Genomic DNA, 27,891 nt, shown 5'->3' with positions numbered 1-27,891 from the left:
TATCAATTTTATTCTTCAATTTATTTTGTGCACTAGCATTTATAACATCAAAGAAAATAAACATTATGAGCTGTATTTAATTTTTAGTTACTTGATTCCATTTAGACCATAAGGTTTGAATAAAAGTCCTATTTCAGTTGGGAAGATGTGGTAATATTTTACATCTTGTGAGACGACCTTAAAGGCAGAATGTTACTTTGCTACCTTAAACAATTAGGAAAGTGGAAAGATTTAAAACTGTGTATAACAACATTCATGATTAATCTTAGCTCCAAGGATAAAAATATAAAGAGAATAAAAAAAAAGAAAAGAAGAAAGTATTGAAGAAAATATGGTCTCTACCTCCTCTCCCGTATGTATACATATCTTGCTGTTCCACTGGCCTCAGTTAGAAGTGGAGGTGTGGTAGGAAATATGGGTTATACCACCCTGTAGAGCCCACTGCTGACTGACGAACCTCACAGCTTACCATCTGCTCCATGAGGTCAAACTTTAAAAACTTTAAATATCAAAATTTTAATTATAAAATGTAATAATACTCTTAAAAATAAAATTTTAGATGTATTCTGGTACCCCAGAAGTTCATTCTTTAAGGGTAGTGTTAGACTTAAGTCAGAGCTTTGGCTAACCATTTAATTTTTTAAACGACTTTCCATTCAGACAAAAGGTATATTTGGTGCTCTACTCGTTGTTGTCGTTGTTATTATTTTGTTGCTATATGTTGGAAAGTTTGTTTCCTTATTGAGAATATAAATAAAATGAGTTACTTCTCCTTAACTTTCATTGTAGACCAGGTCTCCTTGCTGTGTTTCTTGGCTGGGGAACAGGAGTCATTGTCTGGAGGATGTGGCATAAAACAAAAGGAATATAATAGCCAAACTCTCCCCTCCATCCTGCAAATGGTTTGTAGAGCTGGCCTGAGAATATCATAACTACTCTGCTTCATTTGCTCTTTGTTTAGATTGAAAGTACATATTTCAAACATTGTTTAAAGGACAAAAGGAATTGTGTCAAAATGTTTCAGGAGATGATTTAGGTTAGAGGTAGAGGTTACTAAATGGTAGTGGAACCTAAAGAGAAGTGATTAATACTCTCCTTAGATCATGACATGATTCTTAAAGGGGGTTATTTAAAAGCCTAGAAATAGTACTGTTTTACTGACTAATGCCTGCTGAATAGGAAAGTAGGAGGCGTGAAATTATTAATTTTTAAATAGCGAAGTTCCTTCCTGGATATTGTTGGTAACTTGCAGAATCCTAGAGGGATCTGTGATTAGATCAACACAAGGAAAAGAGCAATGAACAGAATGGGAATAGCAAGGAGCTTCAGCCAGCGGAAGAATAAGTGAGGTTTCTGAGGACTCCCGACAGCTCTCGTCCTCATAGGTTTCAGGGTCCGGTCCCACTGGGTCAGGATGGCATTTCTGGCTCCTGGCCACTTCCCTGGGCCCACCAGCCTAAACTGGTATGGGCTACAAGGGCCAAAGAAAACTTCCACAGCCAGCTTGGGATCTGTGAGAAACAGCCACGGGATGTTGGGCTTTGCCCCAATGAAGGAGGCGATTTCATCCACATAACTAACATAATCCGTCTGTATGGTTTCGCTTTTGCCAAACCTAGAAATAGGAGTGGAAACACCACTGTGGATATCCAAGCTCTGTGTAGATATCTTGTAGAAACAAGTGCAGGGAAAACTCTTCAAATCTTTTTATCAGTGAGAATCAACACCAATCCCTGGTATTTGTAACGGGAATGTCGTTCATTTATCCTGTACTTTGCAGTTCTTTTCAAAGAACTTTCATATTGATCTCATTTGGACATTCCCCAACACTGCAAGACAGCTAAGAAAGGCATTTTTATCGCCATAGACAAATGGATAAATTGTCTCTTGTGCAAGTGAAGTTATTAGTAACAGAGCTAGGAGTGGAGCCCAGTCCTCCCTACTCATCCTCGTTTGGCTGAGTCATTTTCATTAAAGCCATCTGTTTGAAGGCATCCTCTATATCTCAGAGGATTTATGGGCTAGAAAATAGAAGTCCACATCCATGTGCTCCTAAACTCCTCTAATTTCTGATCCTTTCTGGATCTCCTCCCTGTGATGTATTGCAGGAGCCATGGAGGGCTAAAACTGACTGTACAATTAATGTAGGTTCTCAGCCCACTGATACAGTTCACTGTGTCTTGTACATAACAGGACTTGGCACAGTGTCATGAGCAAAGTAAATCCTCAATAAATATTTGTTAAACGGATGAATTTAGCTCATAGCTGTCACCCTAATGACCTCACGCAGGACTACTTAGGATAAAAACAGTTCCAAGTATTCACAAATTCTGATTTTTCTATGGAAATCCTAGACCCCTTTACAATAGACGTTCTTACCATTTGAGTTTTTTCCCCATTTTCTCATCAATATCATTCATCATGTCTCTCACAGAAGGCAAAGCGCAAGTTCCTAAAAAAGAAGGAAAGGCATGATAATAGTTAAACGAGTTTGGCATAGGACTAGCCTGCAATTTTTCCTTGTGAATAACGACTTATGAGTCACATTATTTCCAATATTTTTGTCACTGTCTAGCAAAATAAAATCTAGAGCAAACGAACACGTGGTCATTTTGAGACAAATGAACAAGTCATTCCCAGTCTTCTCAGAACTAATACTTCTCACAAAATTAAAAACCATTACCAGAATAGCTTTGTATCTTTACTCTTAAACCAGTTACCAGATGTTTAAAATCAGTTTTAAGGATTATACTCTAATCCCTCAGCTTTACTTTTAAGAATGTTATCTAATAAATTATAGCCAAACAAAGGTAAATTGGCACCTCTTTTTTAAGATTTAAGAAAAAACTTCACAGGAAATTATCCTGCTTTTCCAGAAAAGAGAATTTCCAGGAGATAAGACTTAAAATTTAATGCAGCCCTAGGTTTTTCTCTGAAGACCCAACAGTTCCTGGATGAGACTGAGGATATGGACTGTTCACAAGTCACCAAGGACATCGCCCCAGCAGACCAGATCCGAGTTGGGGCTGCCCCAGGATTTCAGACTCATTCTGGTATAGGTTTACAGAGTTCTGTGAAACCCAGACCAAAACATGCTTTTGTGCCCAGAGACACTTCAAATCTAGGGTGGTTTCTTTGGCAATTTTGGGATCACCTTGAACAAGACTAGGACTCCCAGCCCAGATCTGATTCCTCAAGATCTACAATGACTTGCCTAATTCTCTATTCCTGCAATCCTTATAGGCAGGGTCACTTGAACAGCCTTTGTAGGTATGGCTTTGCTCCAAACCTTGCAACCCATCCTGTGCTTGGGCAGGAGGAGAGATCAAGAAGAAAGAGGCGGTGCTCAACAGCCCACCAGCTACTGCCATTGAGTGACTTGTAACTGGACCCTCTGTCCTGGTACTCTGCTTCCCCCAAATTGGGTTGTTTGACTTATCTCTCATTTCCCCTAAGACTGAGTCTTTGTACATCAATTCTGCATTGATTGGGTCTCTGCCTTATCTGCTTTCTTCAGAGCCCAAGTTACAACTCCTGTCCTCACAGGGAATAAATGTCCCACTCTTTAATGCTGGTCTCTCCGAGCCTGAACCCTAAGCTCGCTTCTTTCTGAGTAGAATTTCATGCCATCACCTTCCTGGCTGCTGCCTCAACTGGAGCAGCATCACCTTGCAACACATCTCTGCTTGAGGGGAGACAGTGAAGGAGATTCAGGGGGGTGACTGATGTGCAGGACTGTAAAGATGTGGACGGCAGCCTGGGGGTGAGAGGTGGCCCAAGATAAGTAGTGGCAGGTCCCCACCTCCTGTATGAAAAGAAGAGCCTGTAAACCCCAGCAAGTCAGGTAGGACTGGAAGCCTTACATGTGGCTTCAAAGGAAGCAAGCCTGCTAAGCTCCCGCATCCAGAAAAGTTTTACAAGTCTAGGTCCAACTAAACTTTGCACACTAAACTGTGACACTTTTATTTGTTCTTTAACCATGGCCCTGTTTGGTCTTATGATCTGAATCTGCTCATAGCTGCATTCGAACCTCAGTGTGACTCTGATCCCAGTACCCACAGCTGGAGGATGCTGCCTGCCTTCCTTGCCTGACCCCAGTCAAGTTTGTTGTTTCCTTTTTCTTTTCAAAATACAGGAATTCAGTATTTCTATACCTTAGAGACAGACCATCTAGCATACCTAGTACTTTCTGCCTCTGAAGGTCCACTGCTTGTCCTTATCCGACACATGGTAGGGAAGAAAACAGAGGAGAAAAGCCATTGGCTTTTCAAAAATCATAATTTTTTCCATGACTGTGGATATTTGAAGTTGGCTGGATATTGGCTTGGAAATATCTTCTCTTATTAACCTTTCAAATAATGTCATCCTATTGAGTTTTGCAAGCATAATTTTACAAAGTTGCCATGCAGTAAAGACCAGGAGCTCTGGTGTTCTTAAGTTTAATGAAAGATATTGAGTAATTAACAGCTCTAAGGAGTTACAAATCATAAAAAACTTCTCTATTAATATCTTGTACTACTGCATATGATAATCCAATGTATATATTATAAATTGCTTATAAAATACAGTACCAAAATATAGAATTATAGATTCCCAAAACTGCATGGGACCTAGGATTTGTCCCTTGCTATTAGGATTATTGTTTTTATAAAGACCCACAGGCATTCTCATTGGCATCCATCTTCCCCATCAGTGAGTATTTTTGTCTACATACCCTTTATTACTTGTACTGCCCAGCGGGCCTGCAGGTCGGCTATGGGAATGGCAGCCCCAAGGGACTGGATAAGGCCAATCACTGCCATGGTTGGCTTCTCCAGTTGGGGAGCGAAGATGCCTTTAAACAAGGTGACCTCATTGTCTCTGCTTTTGATGATGGAGTCGTCAAGGAAGGGGTAGGCATAATCATAGCCTGTTGCAAAAATGACGTAGTCAATGGCCTCAAACACCGTCCCATCCTCAAAAATGGCTGAAGTCTCTGTGAACTCCTTCACATTAGGCTTAATGGACACTCTGCCACAGACAATGCAAGCTGGGAGCACATCATTAAACACAGGCTCTTTCCTCAGGATTCTGTATGGAAAATAGAGACAACCATGAGAACTGTAATATTTCCTCTTTGTTCTATTGGTCCATAATAATTAATTAATAATTATTAATAATTAATTAATAAAGAAGGAGAAAACTACCCAAGATTTTTTTCTGTGCCATTGAGTGTCACCAGTATGGTTGAAGAACAAAACTGATATCAGGTGACATTATGAAGTAACAGAAGTTACCCTTTGCTGATCTCTTTTCTATTTCCTGTGATCTTTCTCTTCTCTTCTACAGAGCTCTCTCCAAATTCGAGAATAACCCCCCCAGGCCCTGTCCCATGTTAAAGCTGATATCAGGAAAAATCCTAGAGTAAGAGTACCTGGGTATTTGAGTTTTTTCTTTGCAACATATTAGCTGTGAACCTTGATCAGATTAAGATTTCTTAATTTCTTCGTGCCTCACCTTTCTCATCGGGAGTGGCAATAACAGTTGTGCCTACATCAGGTCATTGGGAGACCTAAGTAATATAAAGAATTTGGCATAATCTGTAGCACATAGACAGTGCTAAAAATTTTAGCCATTACTCTTAATTCCATATACTCCAAAGTGGCCATTGTGATGTTCAGAAGATCAAACAGAGGAAGGAAGTCAAGGTGGGAAAGCTGCAGCCAGCTCTCTCACAGAGACCAAGTGTGAGCCCCATGCAGACAAAGGCACAAGTCAGGCGAGGGAAGGAGCATCCAGGAATTTCAATCAGGCCAGATGAGGGAGGGGGCCAGTTTGAATCTTTGGTCAGTGGAAGTCTGGAAAGAGAGAGCTTTTGACTATTTCTTATTCAGTAATATTTCTAGTGAGCGCAGATAAATCTGAATTTAGACATGAATGTGAATAATGCTGAAGAAAAGGCTTTGTTCTTGTAGGACTGTGGGAGCTGTGAGAGAGAGCCCAGGGAGATTCCGTTGGGGAGGAAACTGAGCTGGACAATGAGATTGGTTGGCATTCTGGTTGGAAAAAAGCTGGGCTCAACTGTGAGAATTACCTGCCATTTATCTTAAACACACTGCCATCAGGCTTTTACTCCCACTGCCACGCTGAAACTGCTCTTGTCACGGCCACCAGGATCTTCAAGCTGCCAGATCCAATGGCCCATTCTCACTCCTCTTTTTACTCAACTTATTAGCAGCCTTTGACAGAGTTGATGGTTTCCTTCTTCTTGAAACACTGTCTTCATTTTGCTTCTAGTCACCAGTCTCTCTGGATTCCTTTCCTATCTACTCTTCCAATTCCCTCTCAATGTCTCCTGCTGAATTCTTCTCCTCTTGACTTCTGAACAATGATATGCCCCAGGACTCAGCCCTCAGACCTTTTGTCTTCTCCAACTACTTTCATTCTTCAAGAGATGTCATCTAGTTTCTTTAAGTACTATCTATATTTTGATGAATCCACATTTTTAACTTATGGTTTGAATCTCTCTTCTGTCTCATGTATCCCACTGCCACTCAGCATTCTTCTACTCGAATGTCTAATAGGCATTTAGACTCTGATATGTCTAAAACTAAACTTCGGCCCCTCCCATCGTCTTCCACATCTCAGTAAATGTCAACTCTATCCTTGCATCCAAGCTCAGATCAAAAGTCTGGAAGACATCCTTGACCTTTTTCTTGCTCTCATATCCTTTATCCAATCTAACAGAAAATTCTTTTTGGGTTTACCTTCAAACTATATCCAAAACCTGACCACTTCTGAGCACTCACTGCTAGCAATCCTAGTCCAAGCCACCATCTCCTCTCATCTGGGTTTTTGACAATGGTCTCTTAACTAGTCTTTTTACTTCCTTCCTTGACCTACCCCCCAACACTGAATGATGACCACAGTGGCCAGAGTGATCTCCTCAAACCAACTTAGATTTTGTTCCTAATTTGCTCAGATGTTTGCTATGGCTTCCCGATGCATTAGGAGTAAAAGCCAGAGTCCTTACAATGGCCTACAGAGCCCAATGCCATCTGGCTATATTGATGTCTCTGATTTCATCTTCAGCTACTCTCCCCAACTCTATTTTCTCTAGGAAGAGAAGCCCATTGCAGTCTGTTGAACATGCCAATCATGCCCCTGAAGAGGCGATGCCCTAGGCCTCTGTCTGCAGTGCTTTTCTCCAGATATCCTAATGGCTCATTTCCTCATCTCCTTCAGGGACTTGCTTCAAAATGTCCTTCTCAGTGAGATCTCCTCTGAGGACACTATTTAAAATTGTCCTGATGGCACTCTCCATTACCTTGCCTGCTTTGTTTTTTTCTCCATAGTACATCTCACTATATGATCTTCTGCTATTTGTTCATTGTCTCTTTCCCACTACTAGAATGGAAGTTCCATGAGGACAAGGATTTTGCCTGTTTTGTTCACTGCTATCTCCACAGGGCTTAACACAGGACCAGGTACATAATAAATATTTGTTGAATCAATGAATTCTCTTTGATATAAATGGGTTACCACTTGGGTTTTTCACCCCACATCAAAGTAATTTCTTATCACGTGACTGGCTTGGGGGATATTTTAGGAGAGAGTGAGGAGGAAACTGAAGATGCAAACATTATGGCCAAAGTGAAGGGGCTGGTGGTGAGAGTGGAGCACAGGGAAAGTCCTTTGGCTTTGCTTAACTCTGCCATTAAGTGAGAGGCAGTAGAGTAAGGTGGCTATGAGTGAGGGGCTCTGGTCTCAGCAGATCTGGGTTGAATACTGCTTTTACTTCCTGGATGTGGGACTTTGGTAAAGCTTCTCATCTCTAAAATGGGCATAATAATAGATCCCTCTTCATAGTTGTTGTGAGGGTAAAATAAAGTAATGCATGTCAGAGTTTTGTTAAGGCTTAACAAGGCTCTGACATGTGTTAAATGCTGAAAACATGTTAATGATTATTATCATTACTCTAGGGACTATTTTCTGAGGTATTACATAACTTTCCAGATGTGCAAATCTGGTAAGGTGGATTGTGAATTAGGAAATAACTCCTAATTTTTGCAGTTGTTTATCCTCTGAAATGTGAGATGTGATTATTCCACTAATACTATTTTGATTTGTTTGAGGATTACAACACACATTAGGGTTGTTGACACTGAAATAAAGGCTGGCAGGCATATCATGTTTAACTCTACTTTACCCATTTAAAGGCATCAAGCCATAGTTCTCGTGCTTGAATCTGGCATTCATTTGCTTCAAGTACCACCAGTCACAGAAGGCTGTCGGTAGGTTGTTCTTGAGGAAGGTTTCAAATCGAGTGACAAGCATCATGTCCCAAGGATAGCCATCATCCCAGAGCCGGCTGATCACCCAGGAGCCACTTCTGGAGCTGATGATGACCTTAAAAAATACCAATTCAACCATCAAAGTAGTGACTATTGGTAGTGGATACTGTGATCTGCCTCCCAGATCCTATTTTAGGAATGAATATATTACATCAGCTGCTGGGAATGTTGTCACAAGGCAGCCCTCCCTCTTTGGGAGTTGCTTTGGTTAAAGAGAGGAACCTCACTCAAGGTCTTATACCCTTTCTGGATTGCCTGCATCCAGTGACTGGTTGATGCAGAGATATAAAGACCCAACATTTCACCCCAATTGGGGCAATTCAGAAGGACTACCCCAGCTTCACAGTAAGATAAAGGGAGGCTTCCTTCCCTTCCTGCAGAGGTATTGAACTAGAGAGCATGCTCAGACAAGCTTCCTGCACTCTAGTTTACATCTCAGGGTCAATCATCCTGTCCTACTGTTCCAGGCAAATTTTCATATTTTAATAAAACCTTCTCTGGTGTAGGTGACCAATAACTGAATTCTAGTCATATTTTCCCTAGTGCTTATCTGATGATCATTGTTTACAAACAAGCAATTATGATCCCAAAATAGGCATTTTGACCTAAAATGCCTACCACTGTCCTAAAAGAAGGCAAGAAATTTGGAATCAGAAAATGGGCTCAAATCTTGGCTCTGCTACTTACTAATGATGTGATTTAGGGCAAATTCCTTTAACCTCTCTAATCTTCAGTTTCCTCACTCGTGAAATGGAGATAATAAGTTCCCACCACATGAAATTTGTGTGAGGATTAGTTCAACATGATAACTCATGCTATATGGCTAACATCGCCTGGCAGGTAGTATGTGCTCCTTTCCTTCCCTTTTTGTTGTGTTAATCCCTAACAGTGAAGTTTTTCAGGCTTTTTTTTTTTTTCTTTTCTACGATTATTATGTATAATGTCACTTCAAGGCATTTCTTATAACAGTAGCTAAACAAATAGAGACAGAGGATCAATTTGTTAAGTTGAGAGCCTCTGAAATTGGTCTTTCTTCCCTCTAATTTATCATCTATACAACTAATGAATGAATGTCTTAAAACTATAGTTTCATTATATTTTTCCTTAGCTCAAGAAGCTGATTTACCATTATTTACAGAGAAATCCAAATTCTTTAGCTTGTCATTCAATTCTCTATAGTATATGACATAACCTGATTCCAATCAGAAGATCTAGCTTTCAGTCCGATAACACTTCAGTGGCTCAAATATTAATTTCCACTATGACTTTCAAGCAGGCAATTGACATTTCCTCTAGTCCTGTCCGCTTTTCTGTAAAGTGGGCATAATAAAATGCAGACTATTTTCTTCCTACAATCAAAGGAGCACATTCATATGCAGGCACTTGAGTACCATAATGTATTATACAAATTGTTATTATTAAGAACTTCCATTCCAGCAAGATGAACCCACAATAGTCAAATATGCAGGGCTCACTTCTGTCTCCATACCTTTGCTCACGTTATTTTCCCTTCCAAGAACACCCTCTGCCACCTCTTCAACCATGTGATTTATATATCATTCAAGGACTGGTTCAGGTCTACCCTCTTTGAGGGGCCTCCAGTTCTGTAATCATAGCATTTAGTTCTTGAATCACTTGTTTATCTTTTATTCCAGTGGCAGCTGTTGTATTATTGTCATGCTTTCTACTTAACTCTTGATGTTATGTTTAATTTATATTATATCAATGTATTATTTTCCCAAATAGATTTTAAATTCCTTGAGGAGAGGGGCCACATAGTTGACTTATTTGTGTCTCTATCCTGTCTAGTATAGTGCTTTAAGCAGATAAATAGGAGTATATTTTTGTTCCTTTTGTGCTGTCATGATTTCTTTGCTTCACTGATTGTACTGCTATGACATAAAATGGACCTATGTTGGGGATGCCCAGTATGACATCTGGAGATAGGATTCCTGTCTTTGGGCTTCTGGGCAGTTAATCCCTAAAGAATCTTCCAAAGCAGGAAGGTGGCATTTGTTTAAACTCTTTAACACGCCCCAAAGGACCCTGTATCACCTCTTCTCCATCTTTTCTTCAATGTCTCCTCATACCATTCTTTTCCAAACCCATTGAGCTGCAGCCAAGGGGCCTTCTTGCAGTTTCTTGAAGCTCTAAGCTTCTTCCTTCTTCAAGACCTTCTTCCTGGAGTCCTGTTCTGACACTGTGCCTCTTTCTCAACTTTTAGCTGTCTGCTTAAATGTCATCAGCTCGAAAGGGCCTTTCCATTTCCCAGTCTGAAGTAGGTCACCCCTATTATCCACTCTTAACAGCATGCTGTTCTTTTCCTCACTAGCACTTTTCACAATTATAAATTATACATCTGTGCATTTACTTATTTAATATCCATCTTCTACACTGGACTCTGAGTTCCAGGACAGGCAACAAGTTTGTTTTGTTCACTCCTCTCTCTCCAACATCCAAGCCAGTGTCTGGCACATAGGAGGCTCTCAACAGATAACCATGAGATGACTGTATGCATGCATGAATGAATATAACTGTATATTGCTGAAATCAGGTTCAAATGCTGTAACTTCTTAACAAGCTCAAAAAATCATTTCTATTTTTATCTCTTTTATTGATGAGAAAACTGATGCTCAGAGGGATTGAAGGATTTACCCAAGAGTCTCAGAGTTATAACCTTAACCCTGAATCCACACTAGTTTCGGAGGAATTGATCAGACACATGTTAGACACCAACTGTCTTGAAGAAGATTGTTGAATGACATCATTCATTGCTGATGTTCTGCCTTTGCCGTATCAAGCTATTTATAGAACCTCCCCTGTCATGGAAGGAAGTTGAGCTATATGAAATATCTCTGTAGTTTTTGCCTCAAGTCCCCTGTCCCTCACTCCATTTCATATCATACCTTTCAAATGGTAGCTGTTTCTGTCCCTTTAAAAATAGTCCCCAAATACCTGGGACGTGGTACCTGTTCAGCTGTGTGGCTGAGTTCCGTGGCAATATCACAGCCCGAGTTCCCCAGGCCGATCACCAGGACTCGCTTCCCCTTGAACACTCCTGGTTCCTTATAGTCCCGGCTATGGAAGCATTTGCCTTTAAAGAGTTTTAGTCCTGAGTGAAAAGTGGGAAACATATGAATCATTTTGATTTCCATTTAAAAAACTGCTGTAACAGATCTTATGGGTGAATGCAGTCACAGTAAAATGAAATTTTAACACTCTAGGTATATTAGAGATAATAGAAGTATATTTTAATTTAATCTGTTTGTACTTTTATATATAAAAAAGACATTATCAAGATATTCATTTATATCAGATGTGTAGTTGGCAGCCTACATTTCAGCCTTACCTGGAAAGGACTCTTTTGGTAGGTTGGGGTACACATGATGTCCAGAACAAATCATTACGGCATCAAAGACAGCTGATTCTTTCTTACCATCCTTTTCAGTGGTAACATCCCATTGGCCAGTGATTGAGAAATCAGGACGTTTATCTACACTGGATACAAATGTCTAAGAGAAAGACAGAAAGACAGCCTTCCTTTCTGTGCTAATAGGTAGATTTGGCACCAACTTGATCAAATAACATGAAAAAAATCCTTAATAGATAGTGGCTTAGGAAAAATACTTAATTCATTATTAAGATACATATTACAAATTCCAAATTCCCTCAGAATAAGACAAAACATTAAATGGTACATATATATATTCTTATACCCACATGATTTCTTGTGCCTGACCAGTATTTTCTGCAGTCCAGAGTGACTTCTCTTGGAGATGTGACGGTGAATTCAACCATAGTTTACAAGGGGCATGTACCACGTGCAGAAAGTAGTCTGGTGACCAGTGATTTTTGTAATAACAACTACTTCTGAACATATCTCCTTAGCCATTTTATTTTTTAATATTATTGTTGTCTTACAATGAAAGGTATCATCTATATTCAGAGCATAAGTTCCTCTCAAATTTTAGTGTGTGCAAGGATTACCTGTAAAGCTTGTTAAAGTACAGATTCCTGGGCCACATTCCCAGATGTTTTGGTTCAGGAGGTCTGGGGTAGGCATGAAAATGTGAATGTCTAACAAGCTCCCAGGTGATGTCCATGTTACTTGGACTATCCACTGAGTATCACTGGACTAGATTATCAATAAATATTTATTCACAGCTAAATGGCTGTCTGTTGGTGTGCTCTCTCTTTTAAAAAAATCTTTCAATTTTTCTGATTATATTGGGAAGAGAACATTTATTTGGTATTAATTGTGCTTAAAAACTTTATAGTGTAGTATTTCATACATAGTGAAGAATACACATATACATATATGTATAATATTTTGCTACTTAAGAAGTATAATAATAAAATAAGCACTATGAACCCCTAAGATCTTGCACATCATGTATTTAGAATAACTCTGGGATTATTTATTTATTTATGCTATTGTAAATGGATCCTTTTTGGATTATAGTTTCTGTTTATTGTTGCTGGTGTATAGAAAAGCAATTGATTTTTATGTAATGATCTTATATACCACAACTTTGCCTAACTTTTTTGTATTAATTGTTATTAATTCTAGTAATTTGCCTCTAGATTCTTTTGGGTTTCCCGTGTAGAAAATCATATCATCTGTAATTAATGATATTTTCTTTCTTTCTAGTTGTCATTCCTTTTATTTATTTTTCTTTACTTACTGGACTATTTCTTAAATGTAAGACATTGGAAAGAAGCAATAATAAGAAGAATCCTTATCTTGTTCTGGATTTTGAAGGAAATGATTCTAACTTTGTACTCTTTAGTGCAGCAAGGTCCATAGCAATATAATATGAGCAGCATATGTAATTTGAAATGTTTTAGATGTCATGTTAAAAATTGAAAAAAATGTATAATTTAACCCAATCTGTCTGATATATAACCGTCTCAGCAAGTAATCAAAATAAAAATTGTTAATGAGGTATATTATATTCTTTGTCATAATAAGACTTTGAAATCTAGTGTGTATTTTATGTTTACAAGTACATCTCAATTTTGTGACTTAGTGGCTACCATATTGAACAGCTACTATCTTAAATCAACAGATTTAAGATAATGTTTGTATATATTTTGATAGGTCAAGAAAATTCCCTTCTAATCTTAGTTTGGAGAGTTTCCTTTTCTCGTCTCTTCTTTTCTTTCTTTCAGGCACCAATGGGTGTTAAGTTTTATTTAATGCCTTTTCTGAATTTGGTAAATATGTGATTTTCTTTCTGTAACAGGTTTTTGTAGTGAATTACACATTTATGTTTCATAATATTAAAATATTCTGTATCCTTAGTCCAAACTCAACTCAGTCAAGACAATCTTTCTTTAAATACTTTGTTGGATTCATTTTTGCATCAATTTTCTTTCTTTTTTTTTTTGGGTCAGTGTCTTTTTTTTTTTTTTATTGCGTTTACATTGGTTTATAACATTGTATAAATTTCAGGTGTACATCATTATTCTTCTATTTCTGCATAAATTACATCATGTTCACCACCCAACTACTAATTATAATCCATCACCATGCATCAATTTTCACGAGGGAGATCGATCTGTAATTTTCCTATTTCCTATTACCTTTGTCTACTTTTGATGTCAAAGTTATAATGTCATAGAACAGTTTGGGAATCATACTTCATTTTTTTAGTCTCTGGAAGAGTTTATAAAATATTGAAATAATTTGTTCATTGAAAATTTGGAAATACCTCTGGAACTGTTTATTTTCTTTATGGGAAAATTTTTAATTTCCAGATCAAAAGAGCTATAAGTCATCAAAGGACTATTCAGGCTTTCTACTTCTTTTTGAGTGAGATTTGATAAATATTTTTAAAAAAAGATTTAAAAATTTTACCAATTTAAAAATTATTTGGCAAACACTTTTATAGTATTCATTTATTTCATCTACATCAATTTTGCCTATCTTTTCCTTTCTAATATTATTTATTTGTACCTTTGCTCTTTTTTCCTCAAACTGTCAGCTGTCTATTTATTTTATTAGACTTTTCAAAGAATGAACTTTTTTTTTGTGATGAAGATCGGCCCTGAGCTAACACCTGTCAATCCTCCTCTTTTTGCTGAGAAAGACTGGCCCTGGGCTAACATCCATGCCCATCTTCCTCTACTTTATATGGGACGCCACCACAGCATGGCTTGACAAGTGGTGCATCGGTGTGCGCCGGGATCCAAACCGGCAAACCCCGGGCTGCCACAGCAGAGCGCGCGCAGTTAACGGCTTGCGCCACTGGGCTGGCCCCCAAAGAATGAACTTTTAATCTTCTTAATATGCTTTATTTTCTATTTTATTAATTTTTTATTATCCTCTTCATTTTACATTGTTTGGGTTTATTCTGTTTTTCTTTTCCCAATTTCCTTATCTTATTAGTTTTTAAATCTTTCTTATTTTCTAATAAAAGCATTTAAGCTTATAATTTTCATGAAAGTTTTACTCTCTATGCTTCCCGCAAGTATTGATATGTAGAATTTAAATTATCATTCAGTTCTAAGTAATTTTTTCTTTGACCCATAAGTTGTTTAGAAAAAAAATTTAATGTATAAATTCATGGCTATCTTACATTTATTTCTTTGTTATTGATTTCTAAGTTAATGGCATTTTGGTCTAAGAATTGTATGTGGTCAAATTTTGTAAATTTCCCATGTATTCTTGAGAAGAATATACATTCTCTAAATCTAGTATCAGAGAGGCCACACTGTTAAAAATGTTGAAAAAAAGAAAGACATAGTGAAAGGAACAAATAAATGTAGAATTCCTCACAGTTATGCCCAGAACTAATTTTTTGATCACACCTTACCTTAAATTGTATATATTTCAGGAGGTCTTTTTCTTGGGCAAATGCAGTGATATATTCCTGGAGCTTGCTGTTGTGCATAAAGTTGGGGAAGTCATCGGGAAAAGGGAAGTCTGGGAAACACGTCATCTCTTTGGAAGAGTTGGCAAAGACCGACTGGTAAATGCTCGCCCTGCCTTCCTCTGCATGGTCCTGTGAATGTAGAGTTTCAAATAGAAGAGAGTTTGTAAATGAGTATACTTACTGCAGTCAGAGCCAGTTCCACATAATTATCACTCCTTTTGACCTTGCTTTTACCCACAAGTAAATTCAGTAAGATGAGGCATAAACTAACTTCAATTAAACAATTTCATCCCAATCAAAGTAACTTAGAATATGGAAAAATATATTTTTCTCAACATCTTTTCTAAGAGAAACAAACTTTGAATGTCATTATGTCCTTTTAGGAATATGTAACTAGAATTATTTTATTCCTTTGAGCCATTAAATATGGTGGTGGATATTTTCCAAAATTCAACCTTGCTTGACTTCAATGTGTCAACTCATGAGCATGGATAGACAAAATATGGTATATACATACAATGGAGCATTATTCAGCTTTAGAAAGAAAGAAAATTCTTTTTTTAATATGTTTTTAATCAATTCACTTTATGCATTACAGAATAGGTATCACGTCAATTCATTGAAACAATAATGTGCTGACTGCATGATGCAACAAGTTTGTTAGAAAAAAATTATTTTTTATTAATTTTTTATTGAGGTAACATTGGTTTATAACATTATATAAATTTCAGGTATACGTCATTATATTTTGACTTCTGTGTAAGCTACATTGTGTCCACCATCAAAAGTCTAGTTGCCATCTGTCACCATACATATCCGCCCTTGGAAAGGAAATTCTGATACATGCTGTGATAGCAATTAACTTTGAGGACATTATGCTAAGTGAAATGAGCCACTCACAAAAAGACAAATACTGTATGATTCCACTTACATGAGATACTCAGAGTAATCAAATTCATAGAGATAGAAAAAATGGTGGTTGCCAGGGGCTGGGGAGAGGGAGTAATCAGGAGTCATTTTTGATTGGTACAGAGTTTTATTTTGGGAAGATTAGAAAAGTTCTGTAGACAGATGGTGGTATGATAATGATACGATTCACAACAATGTGAATGACCTTAATGCCACAAAACTGTACACTTTAAAATGGTTAAATAGTAAATTCATAATAAAAAATATCTCCTTTAACATACCATGAGATAGTTCTGGTGGATTAGATCATAATATTTTCTTATATACCCAGGGCAGAAAGAACAGTGGCTATGTTTAAAATAGTGTTTTTCAAATGTTTTTGACCACAACCTATGGTTAGTAATATATTTCATATTGCAACCCAGTATATATACTGCCCCCCCCACACAATGGAAACAAAAGTTTTGTACAATAAATCATATTCAACTACTTGAGTTGCACTCTGATATTTTCTATACATTCCATTTAAAAATGCAGATTCATTCATTAATTTATTTCATAGCAACACTAGTGGGCCATAATCTCCAGTTGGAAGACATTGGTTTTTTAAATTTTTATTTTATTTTATTGCAGTCACATTGGTTTATAACAGTCTATAAATTTCAGGCATACATCATTATACTTCTATTTCTACATAGATTACATCATGTTCACCACCCAAATACTAATTATGGTCCATCACCACACACATGTGCCTAATCATCCCTTTGGCCCTCCTCCCTACCCCCTTCCCCTCTGGTAACCACCAAACCAATCTCTGTCTCTATCTGTTTGTTGTTGTTTCTATCTTTTACTTATGAGTGAGATCATACAGTATTTGACCTTCTCCCTCTGACTTATTTCACTCAGCATAATACCCTCAATGTCCATCCATGTTGTCACAAATGGCTGGATTTCATTGTTTCTTATGGCTGAGTAGTATTCCATTGTGTATATATACCACATCTTCTTCATCCATTCGTCCCTTGATGGGCGCTTAGGTTGCTTCCAAGTCTTGTCTATTGTGAATAATGCTGCAATGAACACAGGGGTGCATGTATCTTTACGCATTGGTGTTTTCGTTTTTCTTTGGATAAATACCCAGCAGTGGAATAGCTGGATGGTATGGTAGCTCTACCCTTAATTTTTTGAGGACTCTCCATACTGTTTTCCACAGTGACTGCACCAGTTTGCACTCCCACCAGCAGTGTATGAGAGTTCCCTTCTCTCCACATCCTCTCCAACAGGTGTTGTTTCCTGTCTTGTTAATTATAGCCATTCTGATGGGCGCGAGGTGATATCTCATTGTAGTTTTGATTTGCATTTCCCTGGTAGTTAATGATGTTGAACATCTTTTCAAGTGCTTGTTCGTATCTGTATATCTCTTTGGAAAAATGTCTGTTCAGGTCTTTTTCCCATTTTTAAATTGGGTTGTTAGTTTTTTTGTTGTTGAGATGTATGTGTTCTTTATATATTTTGGAAATTAACCCCTTATCAGATATATGGTTTGCAAATATCTTCTCCCAATTGTTAGGTTGTCTTTTCATTTTATTGATGGTTTCCTTTGCTGTGCAGAAGCTTTTTAGTTTGATGTAGTCCCATTTGTTTATTTTTTCTATTGTTTCTCTTGCCTGGTCAGACATGGTGCTTGAAAATACGTTGCTAAGACTGATGGCAAAGAACGTACTTCCTATGTTTGCCTCTAAAAGTTCCATGGTTTCAGGTCTTACATTCACGTCTTTAATCCATTTTGAGTTAATTTTTGTGTATGGTGTAAGATAATGGTCCACTTTCATTTTTTTCCATGTGGCTGTCCAGTTTTCCCAACACCATTTGTCGAAGAGACTTTCCTTTCTCCATTGTATGTTCTTAGCTCGTTTATTGAAAGTTAGCTGTCCATATATGTGTGGGTTTATTTCTGGGCTCTCAATTCTGTTCCATTGATCTGTGTGTCTGTTTTTGTGCCAGTACCATGCTGTTTTGGTTACTATAGCTTTGCAGTATATTTTGAAATCAGGGAGTGTGATACCTCCAGCTTTGTTCTTTTGTCTCAGGATTCCTTTGGCTATTCGGGGTCTTTTGTTGTTCCATATAAATTTTAGGATTCTTTGTTCTATTTCTGTGAAAAATGTGTTGGAACTTTGATAGGGATTGCACTGAATCTATAGATTGCTCTAGGAAGTATGGACATCTTAACTATGTTAATTCTTCCAATCCAAGAGCACAGAATATCTCTCCATTTCTTTGTGTCTTCTTCAATTTCTTTCAGCAATGTTTTATTGTTTTCAGTGTACAGATCTTTCACCTCTTTGGTTAAGTTTATTCCTAGGTATTTTATTCTTTTTGTTGCTATTGTAAGTGGGATTGTATTCTTAATTTCTCTGTCTGCTGCATTGTTGTTAGTGTATAGACACCCAACTGATTTTTGTATGTTGATTTTGTATCCTGCAAATTTACCATATTCATTTAAAACTTCTAAAAGTTTTTTGGTGGATTCTTTAGGGTTTTCTATATGGAAATGGAAAATTTGAGTTCAGAGGATTTGGTAAGGAGAAAGGGGAATAGAGACAGGAAAGAGGCTTATGGTAAGTCACCTGAGACCTAAGCTTTATCCTTTGGATTGAAATTTGGAGATTAACATAACCTCATATTAGATAAATTGAGGAACACTGAGGGCAGAGGGGCTTTTGTTTTCACATTTGAAATTCTGGTAAGATATCACTTCAAAGGCTCTCCCTGAACTAACCTGGGTAGGGGGAGGGTCAACACAGGAGAGTCAGGCAGCAGTAATTAGGAAGAGGTGAGGCCTTAGTTGAGCTCTCTTGAACCCAATCGGTTTGAACAGAACATAGGAGTTCCCACTTGCTCCCAACGGGGATGCAGAAATTATCGAGAATCTTAGTGGCTAGTTTACCAGAGAGTTTCCATGCAAGGGGCTAAGTGGCATTTTAGGAGAGAGCTTCAGAGAGGACCATTTGGGTCAGGGATTCACCAGGCAAACTAGACCAGGGAGCAGGTCATCTGACTTCCCCATGGGAGGCAGGTGGGGCCTAATCAGCAAGAATGTCCACTGGCTCCTGACTAAGCTAAGAGAAGACAGGTTCATTAACTGCTGTCTTCAGTTTAAAATTCCTGAAGGATGAGCATGAATGGTAACCAAATGGAACAGGAGACCAGGAGACCAGAGGAGTCAGAGGAGCCAGAGGACAGTCCCAGGACCTGTGTTTGAATCTGAGAAACTTTGGCTTTCCTCCATCACAAGGTCACATAAGTCCTTTTTCTCCATAAACCCAGATACAATCTTGGAAAGGGCCGGGGTGGGAGGGGTGCTTATAGACTGAGCACTGATCCAAAAGAGACCTGGAGATCAAGCTGTGCCAACTGGGAGTACTCCTTTTGTCTTGGAATGCTTTTATGCTTCTCTCTATGTAATTCTGTTTTTTGTCTGTTGTTCTATTTGTGCTAGACATAAAAAAGTGACCTGAGCACTTAGTAGTATAGTATATACTTATGGATAAAGCCTTGCAAAATATCAACAACCCACAACGAAAAAATGAGACAGGATCTCCTAGGACAGAGTGAGGTTGTAGGGTTGGCTGACATGCTTCACTCAACAATCTCATGATTGTTCCCTCAACCTATAACATGAGGCATATGGTAGACAGAATTTTAAGGATGACCCTTCGTGCCCCTCATTCTTGTACAGTCCTCTCCCCTTTGAGTATGGGTGAAACCTGTAAATATCATATCACTCCCATGACTAGTTGTTATGTGTCCTTCGTCTAATCACATGATCCCTTTAAAAGAAGAGAGTTTTCTTTGTCTGGTAGCAGAAGAAGTCAGAGATTCAAAGCGTGAAACGTATTCAGCTTGTTATTCCTGGGTTTGAAGATGGTGGGAACCATATGTCAAGGAATACTGGCATCCTTTAGGAGCTGAGAGGAATCCCCAGCCTACAGCTAGCAAGGAAACACAGACCTTAGTCTTACAACGGCAAGGAATTGAATTCAGGCACCAACCTGTAGGAACTTGGAAGCAGATTCTTCCCCAGCACCTCCACATAAGAGCCTATCCCAGAAAACACCATGGTTTTGGCCTTGTGAGACCCTAAGCAAAGACCCCAGCTGAGCCCACCTGACTTCTGACCTACATAACTGACAGATAATAAACGGGTGCTGTTTTGAGCTGCTAAGGTTACGGTAATTTGTTATGCAGGAATAGAAAACTAATACGAGGCCAGAGGTGAGGTACTGGAGCTGGCCAAAGTCGGGAAAAATTATGTAATGTTACACCAAGGGAGGAGTTGCACGTAATAAAAATGATACGAGCCTTTAAGACAGGTTTGAGGTGCTTTCACAGCTTTTGGTTGCTCCAGGATAATAAATCTCTCTAGCAATGGTGAGCTGATTGGTCTTCAGCTTTTCTTAGGTCCTCAAAAGACCATGTTTACTCAGAAGGGAGTTGCAGCATCAAATAAACATATTGTTTGTGACTTGCTTTTTTTAACTTAATAATATATCGTGGCTATCTTACTGTTTCTACTCAGTGTTATAGTGTATCTTAGAGCCCAAGTTTATAGACTGATTTTTTAAAATTGATCATATAGGAAGTTCATGAGAGAATGACTATAGAGACAATGATTGCACTTTTAGATACAAGGTTTTGGGGGAGAGTGGCCAACAAAGATCCTAACCCTGCTTATTTATGGAAGTTATTTTATTTTTTTCTGATTACAAATGTAATCTGGATTCCTGATTAATATGACAGATTGTGTAAATGCATTTAACTCTTCTCTCACCTGAAACTCCACTAAAATGATTGTAAAGGTCAGAGGTATGAACCCACAAGGGAAAAAAAAGGGAGAAGACAGTAAAAGCCAACAAGAAGTAACAACAACATTTGGGAAGAGAGAACACAGGTGGATAAGTGACAACCGACTGAACAGACCAGAGAAAGCTGAGAGCTCAGCCTAGCTCCGATCAAAGGGGAATCCGGATGGAACAATGACATTATGAGACATTCAAGGTCTAAAGTCTTTTACTTCACCTGTACGGTTTCCCAGGAAACTACTGGAGGACGTACTCTGGTGTACTCCTCTAAAGTGAGAGAATAAACTAAATACTAGGAAGATAAGAGTTCCAGAAATCAGGGTTACCCAGGGCAACAGGAATGTAGCTGGGCTAGATGAGAAGAGAAGGACATTCCAGAAGAATATCTTTAAGAGATAGTCAAGAGAAGAATTAAGCTGATGGAACACCTAATGAGCTTAAACATATTGAGAAGAGAATCATAATTCTGTGGAAGAACTTGGGGGATAAGTTAGAGATAGTATTTACAAAACTAAACAAACAAGGATACAAGGCAATTGTTAACTCCAGTGAAAACAAAAAATTGTTCAAGAAAGAAAATGTAATCTGAATCCACTAAGTGGCTCAGCAATGAACAATATTTACATGGTTATAGGTTACATGGTTACAAGGTTTATTTAAACAAAAAGGATGATAAAACTGTGTAAGGAAGGAGAGATGGAAAATTTTGCAAATGGGTATGTCTTTTGTTCCACATAGTCTAAAGGATTGTTGTTTGCACATAGCATTGCTCAAAACAAACTCTACAGATGCAGAAAAAGTTATAAGAAATGAGTGAAGTGAGCCAAAAATGAATATGGTGAAACAGAGAATTAAAATTCAGTCTAAAAGGGGCCAGTTATTACTATGAGTATGAAGAGATCCACTGTTGCCTGATCTTCTGATTTTTCCAAAGAAAACAGATCTCTAGAATTTTACATGAAATATTTTGATTTTAAAATATTGGATCGAAATTTTAAGAACTGTATAGGGCAAATAAAATAGATCATCTATAGTATAAAAAGAGCCAGTTTGCTAACTCTGAAATATGTAAACACTGTGGATTTTTATCTAGTAATTTTGTGATCATTCACTTCATTGTATTCTTATTTTTTGCAACAATTTTCCAATTGATGTCCTTGGATTTTCTTGGTATAAAACCATATAGTAAGCATATGATCATTTTTTCTCTTTTCCTTTTTTCTCTTTTTTTTACTGTCAGTTGCTTGTCTTATTGATTTGGCTCAAACTTCTAGAACATTAATTAATAGTCTTTAAGAGAAAAGTTTAAAATTTCATGGTGGCAGTGTTTCCCTTCTTCAATTTGTTACAACATTCTATTTTATTGTATTGTTAGCAGAGAATTTCATCTTATTTATATATATTTTTTTCAAGATTATTGAGGATTTTTGGTTAAAAAATCAGTTTTAGAAATGTTCCATGGGCACTTGAAAATAAGGCATGTTTCATCTTGTCAAAGTACAGGATTTGTTGAGTATCAACTAGTGACAGACCAAAGTGCAAGATGCTGTGGTTGCTAAGGTACCATCTGGTCAAAAGTAACCAGGATCCTTAAGAAAAGAAAAGCCAAGGACAGCGGTTAAGTGCACGTGCTCTGCTACTGGCGGCCGGGGTTCGTATCCCGGGCGCACACCGACGCACCGCTTCTCCGGCCATGCTGAGGCTGCGTCCCATATGCAGCAACTAGAAGGATGTGCAACTATGACATACAGCTATCTACTGGGGCTTTGGGGAAAAAGAAAAAAGGAGGAGGATTGGCAATAGATGTTAGCTCAGAGCCGGCCTTCCTCAGCAAAAAGAGGAGGATTAGCATGGATGTTAGCTCAGGGCTGATCTCCCTCACAAAAAAAAAAAGAAAGAAAAGCCAAGAAAACATTAATCTAATTTTAAGATAATATTTTCAATTTTAAAGAGTCCATAAAACCTCAAATGGTGCTCTAAAGAAAACCATTTTTTTCCTTAAAAAAATTAGCATCATTTCCACCTAAAATGGTTTTCTCTCTGTAGAAGGGTCAAACTGTGGATTTCTACATATAGTTGCTACTTCATAATGGAAAGCACTGAGCACTGGAAATTTCTAATTAGGGCTCATATAACTCAAAGTTGTCAGGGCCCCCAGAATATACATTTTTAGTATAATATTAGAATATTACAATCACATCAGTATCACTGGGCTGAAATTAAGGTGTCGACAGGGCCATATTCATTCCAGAGGTTCTAGGGGAGCATCCGTTCCTTCCCTCTTCCAGCTTCTGGTGGATGCCAGCATTCTTTGACTTTTTCAGCATCTAGAGGCCACCTGTATTCCTTGGCTAATGGCCCCTTCCTCCATCTTTAAGGCCACAGCATAGCATCTTCCAATCTCTCTCTCTTTTTGCTGAGGTGATCACATCGCCTTTTCTCTTCTGCCTCTGTCAAATCTCCCTCTGCCTTTCTCTTATAAGGATATATGTGATGGCATTTTAAGACCACTAGATAACCCAGGATGATTTCACCATCTCAAGATTCTTAACTTGATCATATTTGCAAATATCCTTTTTTCCTTTTTAGGTAACATTTACAGGTCTCAGGGATTAAGACCTGATATCTTTATTGGGAATGCATTGTTCAATTGTTTATCCTACTACAGTCCACTGTCTGGCCCCTAAAGATTCACATCTATCCCACCTGCAAAATACATTCACCCCATCCTAACATTCCAAAGTCTAAATCCATTGCAGCATCAAATCAAGTCCTGAATCTCATCTATACATCCTCAGCTCAAAAGTCCCACAGCTCATCATCTAAATTATCTAAATCAGGTATGGATGAGACTCTGGGTATGATCCATCCTGGGAGAAAAGTCCTCTCCATCTGTGAACCCGTGAAACTAGAAAACAAATTATCTTCTTCCAAAATACAGTGATGCGACAGGCATATGGTACCAGTTACAGATATTCCCATTCCAAAAGGGAAAAAATGGAAGGAAGAAAGGAGCTACCAGTCTCACGCAATGTTGAAATCCAGCAGGGTAAACTTCATTAGGTGTCACTACCTGGGAATAGCCCTCTGTGGCTCAAGGCTCCAGCCTCCGGGCTTGAGGTTCCCTGCTCTGGGCTCTTCTCTCTTTTTCTCCAACGGTAGCACATGTTTGCGGCTGAGTGGTTTATCGATCTACGATGCCAGGTTCAAATTTTAAAGTATTCCTTGACCAGCAAGAGAGCAGCTGCTCTCAAAAGCCATATTAGCAGTGTCTATATTCAGTAATGTTTTGCAAAGTCAGTTTGAATATGAGGATTTGGTTAAGATTACTGTGTAGAAGAGCTGGCCAGCTCAATAGGCCACTTGTTGAAATGGCATCCAGCAGTTAACAAAGGGGTTAAGAATTCAGGCTGGAGAGAAAGGCCTGCTTGAATTGGGATCTTGTCTTCAGCATTTACCATTTTTAAATTTTCTTTTATTTTTTATGTTTTTTTACCTTAGTTATTATTTTTTTTTAATTGCAGTAACATTGGCTTGTAACATTGTATAAATTTCAGGTGTACATCATTATACTTCTATTTCTGCATAGATTACATCATGTTCACCACCCAAATACTAATTACAACCCATCACCACACACATGTGCCTAATCATCCCTTTCGCCCTCCTCCCTCCCCCTTCCCCTCTGGTAACCACCAATCCAATCTCTGTCTCTATGTGTTTGTTTATTGTTGTTATTATCTACTACTTAATGAAGGAAATCATACGGTATTTGACCTTCTCCCTCTGACTTATTTCACTTTGCATAATACCCTCAAGCTCCATCCATGTTGTCACACATGGCTGGATTTCATCGTTTCTTATGGCTGAGTAGTATTCCATTGTGTATATATACCACATCTTCTTCATCCATTCGTTCCTTGATGGGCACTTAGGTTGCTTCCAAGTCTTGGCTATTGTGAATAACGGTGCAATGAACACAGGGGTGCATGTATCTTTACGCATTGGCGTTTGCTTGTTCTTTGGATAAATACCCAGCAGTGGAATAGCTGGATCATACGGTAGTTCTATCCTTAATTTTTTCAGGACTCTCCATACTGTTTTCCATATTGGCTGCACCAGTTTGCACTCCCACCAGCAGTGTATGAGAGTTCCCTTCTCTCCACATCCTCTCTGACAGGTGTTGTTTCCTGTCTTGTTAATTATAGCCATTCTGATGGGCGTGAGGTGATATCTCATTGTAGTTTTGATTTGCATTTCCCTGATAGTTAATGATGTTGAACATCTTTTCATGTGTCTGTTGGCCATCTGTATATCTCTTTGGAAAAATGTCTGTTCAGGTCTTTTGCACATTTTTCAATTAGGTTGTTGGTTTTTTTTGTGTGTGTGTGTGAGGAAGATTAGCCCTGAGCTAACATCCGCCAATCCTCCTCTTTTTGCTGAGGAAGACTGGAGCTGGGCTAACATCCATCCCCATCTTCCTCTACTTTATATGGGACACCGCCACAGCATGGCTTGACAAGTGGTGCGTTGGTGTGCGCCCGGGATCCAAACTGGCGAACCAGGCCGCCGAAGCGGAGCGTGTGCACTTAACCGCTTGCGCCACCGGGCTGGCCCCTTGTTGGTTTTTTTGTTGTTGAGATGTATGAGTTCTTTATATATTTTGGAGATTAACCCCTTATCAGATATATGGTTTGTAAATATCTTCTCCCAATTGTTAGGTTGCCTTTTTGTTCTGTTGATGGTTTCCTTTGCTGTGCATAAGTTTTTTAGTTTGATGTAGTCCCATTTGTTTATTTTTTCTATTGTTTCTCTTGCCTGGTCCGACATAGTGCTTGAAAATATGTTGCTGACACCAATGTCGAAGAGCGTGCTTCCTATGTTTTCTTCTAGAAGTTTCATGGTTTCAGGTCTTACCTTCAAGTCTTTAATCCATTTTGAGTTTATTTTTGTGTATGGCGTAAGATAATGGTCTACTTTCATTCTTTTGCATGTGGCTGTCCAGTTTTCCCAACACGATTTGTTGAAGAGACTTTCCTTCCTGCATTATATGTTCTTGGCTCCTTTGTCGAAAATTAGCTGTCCATAGATGTGTGAGTTTTAATTTTCTTTTTAAGCTTCAGATTCATTTGTAAAAAGGAAAACATCATACCTGGCTTATAGGATTATTATAAAGATTGAATTAAATGGGAAAAGGTGTTTGGCATACAGAAAGTGCTCAATAAAATAGTCCCAAGAGTTATCAATATGCTGATTTGAAGCTTTGTCAGCATATTACCGTAACATATACTAGGCTCCATGACATTATACAAGATGCTGGGTGGTTTCAAGTGTTCTTAACAGTCTAGAAAATATTTATATTAACAAAATTCATATATCTTTGTAATGTTTAAAGAGCTGTCATAGACACTGTATCCCTAAATACAACCTTTTTATTGAGGTATAAAATATAATACTAATTTTGCATTTGAGGAGGAAATAGTGGCTTAAAAAGGACTATCGATCTTCCTAAATTTGCATATATATTAACAGTTTATCAGAAGAAGAAGAAGACAGATGGGCTAGGCTTTGCCAAATAGTGTTTCTAAGGTTGGAGACATGATGGAGTAGAGGGCACAGGGCAGCCCCTACCTATGCTGATGTGGTTGTCAGGCAACATTGGAAGTGATTTAATTGGTGCATATAAGCATGCTTGCTTATATCTATCATTGTTATTATTATCGTATTTATGTCTGCTTATAACTATCATCTTTGTTATGACAGAGACAAAAGGGCATTGAAGAGCTTCAGATCAGTGTGTCCTATTCTTGATTCCTTCTGTAGTTGTCTCATTAATTATGTGGTTTTTGCAAGACCAAAATCAGCACCTGAAACCTTAACATCTGTGGTCTGAGTCACTAAGAGGACCTCTAGTAACATCAACAAAAGAATGGAAAAAGCCATTGTTTTTTATTTTTTATTTTTATTTATTTATTTTTTTGTGTGAGGAGCTCAGCCCTGTGCTAACATCTGCCAATCCTCCTCTTTTTTTGCCAAGGAAGACTGGCCCTGGGCTAACATCCGTGCCCATCTTCTTCCACTTTATATGGGAGGCCGCCACAGCATGGCTTGCCAAGCAGTGCGTTGGTGCGCGGCCGTGATCCAAACCGGCGAACCCCGGGCTGCCCCAGCGGAGCGCACGCACTTAACCACTTGCGCCACCCGGCTGGCCCCAGCCATTGTTTTTTTTTTTTTTTAAAGATTTTATTTATTTATTTTTCCCCCCCAAAGCCCCAGTAGATAGTTGTGTGTCGTAGCTGCACATCCTTCTAGTTGCTGTATGTGGGACGCGGCCTCAGCATGGCCGGAGAAGCAGCGCGTCGGTGTGAGCCCGGGATCCGAACCCGGGTCGCCAGCAGTGGAGCGCGCTCACTTAACCACCAAGCCACGCAGCCATTGTTTTTTAAATGTGTAACTCAAGCAATTATATTACATAAACCTAAGCAGTATTTCAAGGTGGGTTTTATCGCAGAGTGATTCACATATTAATGATTTATCAAGGGTGAATAATGTACACAGACACCTTCAAGGCTAGCATACCATCTCATTTACGTCTGAAGTAAGTAAGGGACTTAACTTTCCACCCTGCTTCTGATGTTGTGCTTCATAGATTCCAAACCTAGGAGGGATTCTAACCGCCATGGCAGCTGGTTTGGAAGCCTGTGCTTAGACAATGTGTTCTCACCACTTCCCACCTCACTTTCCAGTCTGTTGCAGTGACATCCCACTCACCGAGAATTTCCACAGGCCCCCAACGTCTTCGCTCCTCTCAAAGCAGGTTGGCTCCAGCGCCTCTTCCAGACAGCATCTGATGGAGGCCAAGCCACTGACACCAGCTCCGATGATGGCCACTCTCTTCCCCAT

At 38.6% G+C, this 27,891-nt stretch overlaps 1 protein-coding gene across 1 annotated transcript; it reads right to left on the bottom strand.

Moving 5' to 3' along the window:
- Positions 1-1,272: 1,272 nt before the first annotated feature.
- On the bottom strand, positions 1,273-27,891 carry LOC101396436 (flavin-containing monooxygenase 3). The gene is made up of 8 exons (XM_087418327.1): positions 27,760-27,891; positions 15,152-15,340; positions 11,683-11,845; positions 11,303-11,445; positions 8,189-8,388; positions 4,715-5,070; positions 2,380-2,452; positions 1,273-1,615 (listed from the first exon to the last, which is right to left on the bottom strand). Exons 1-8 carry the CDS (start codon positions 27,889-27,891, stop codon positions 1,273-1,275), a joined length of 1,599 nt encoding a protein of 532 aa, XP_087274453.1.

The sequence above is a fragment of the Ceratotherium simum genome, chromosome 2 (assembly GCF_057802395.1).
Source record: "Ceratotherium simum simum isolate JZ-2026a chromosome 2, ASM5780239v1, whole genome shotgun sequence".
In the NCBI taxonomy this organism is placed as follows: Eukaryota; Metazoa; Chordata; class Mammalia; order Perissodactyla; family Rhinocerotidae; genus Ceratotherium; species Ceratotherium simum.
This window is presented reverse-complemented; position numbering and strand designations above follow the sequence as displayed.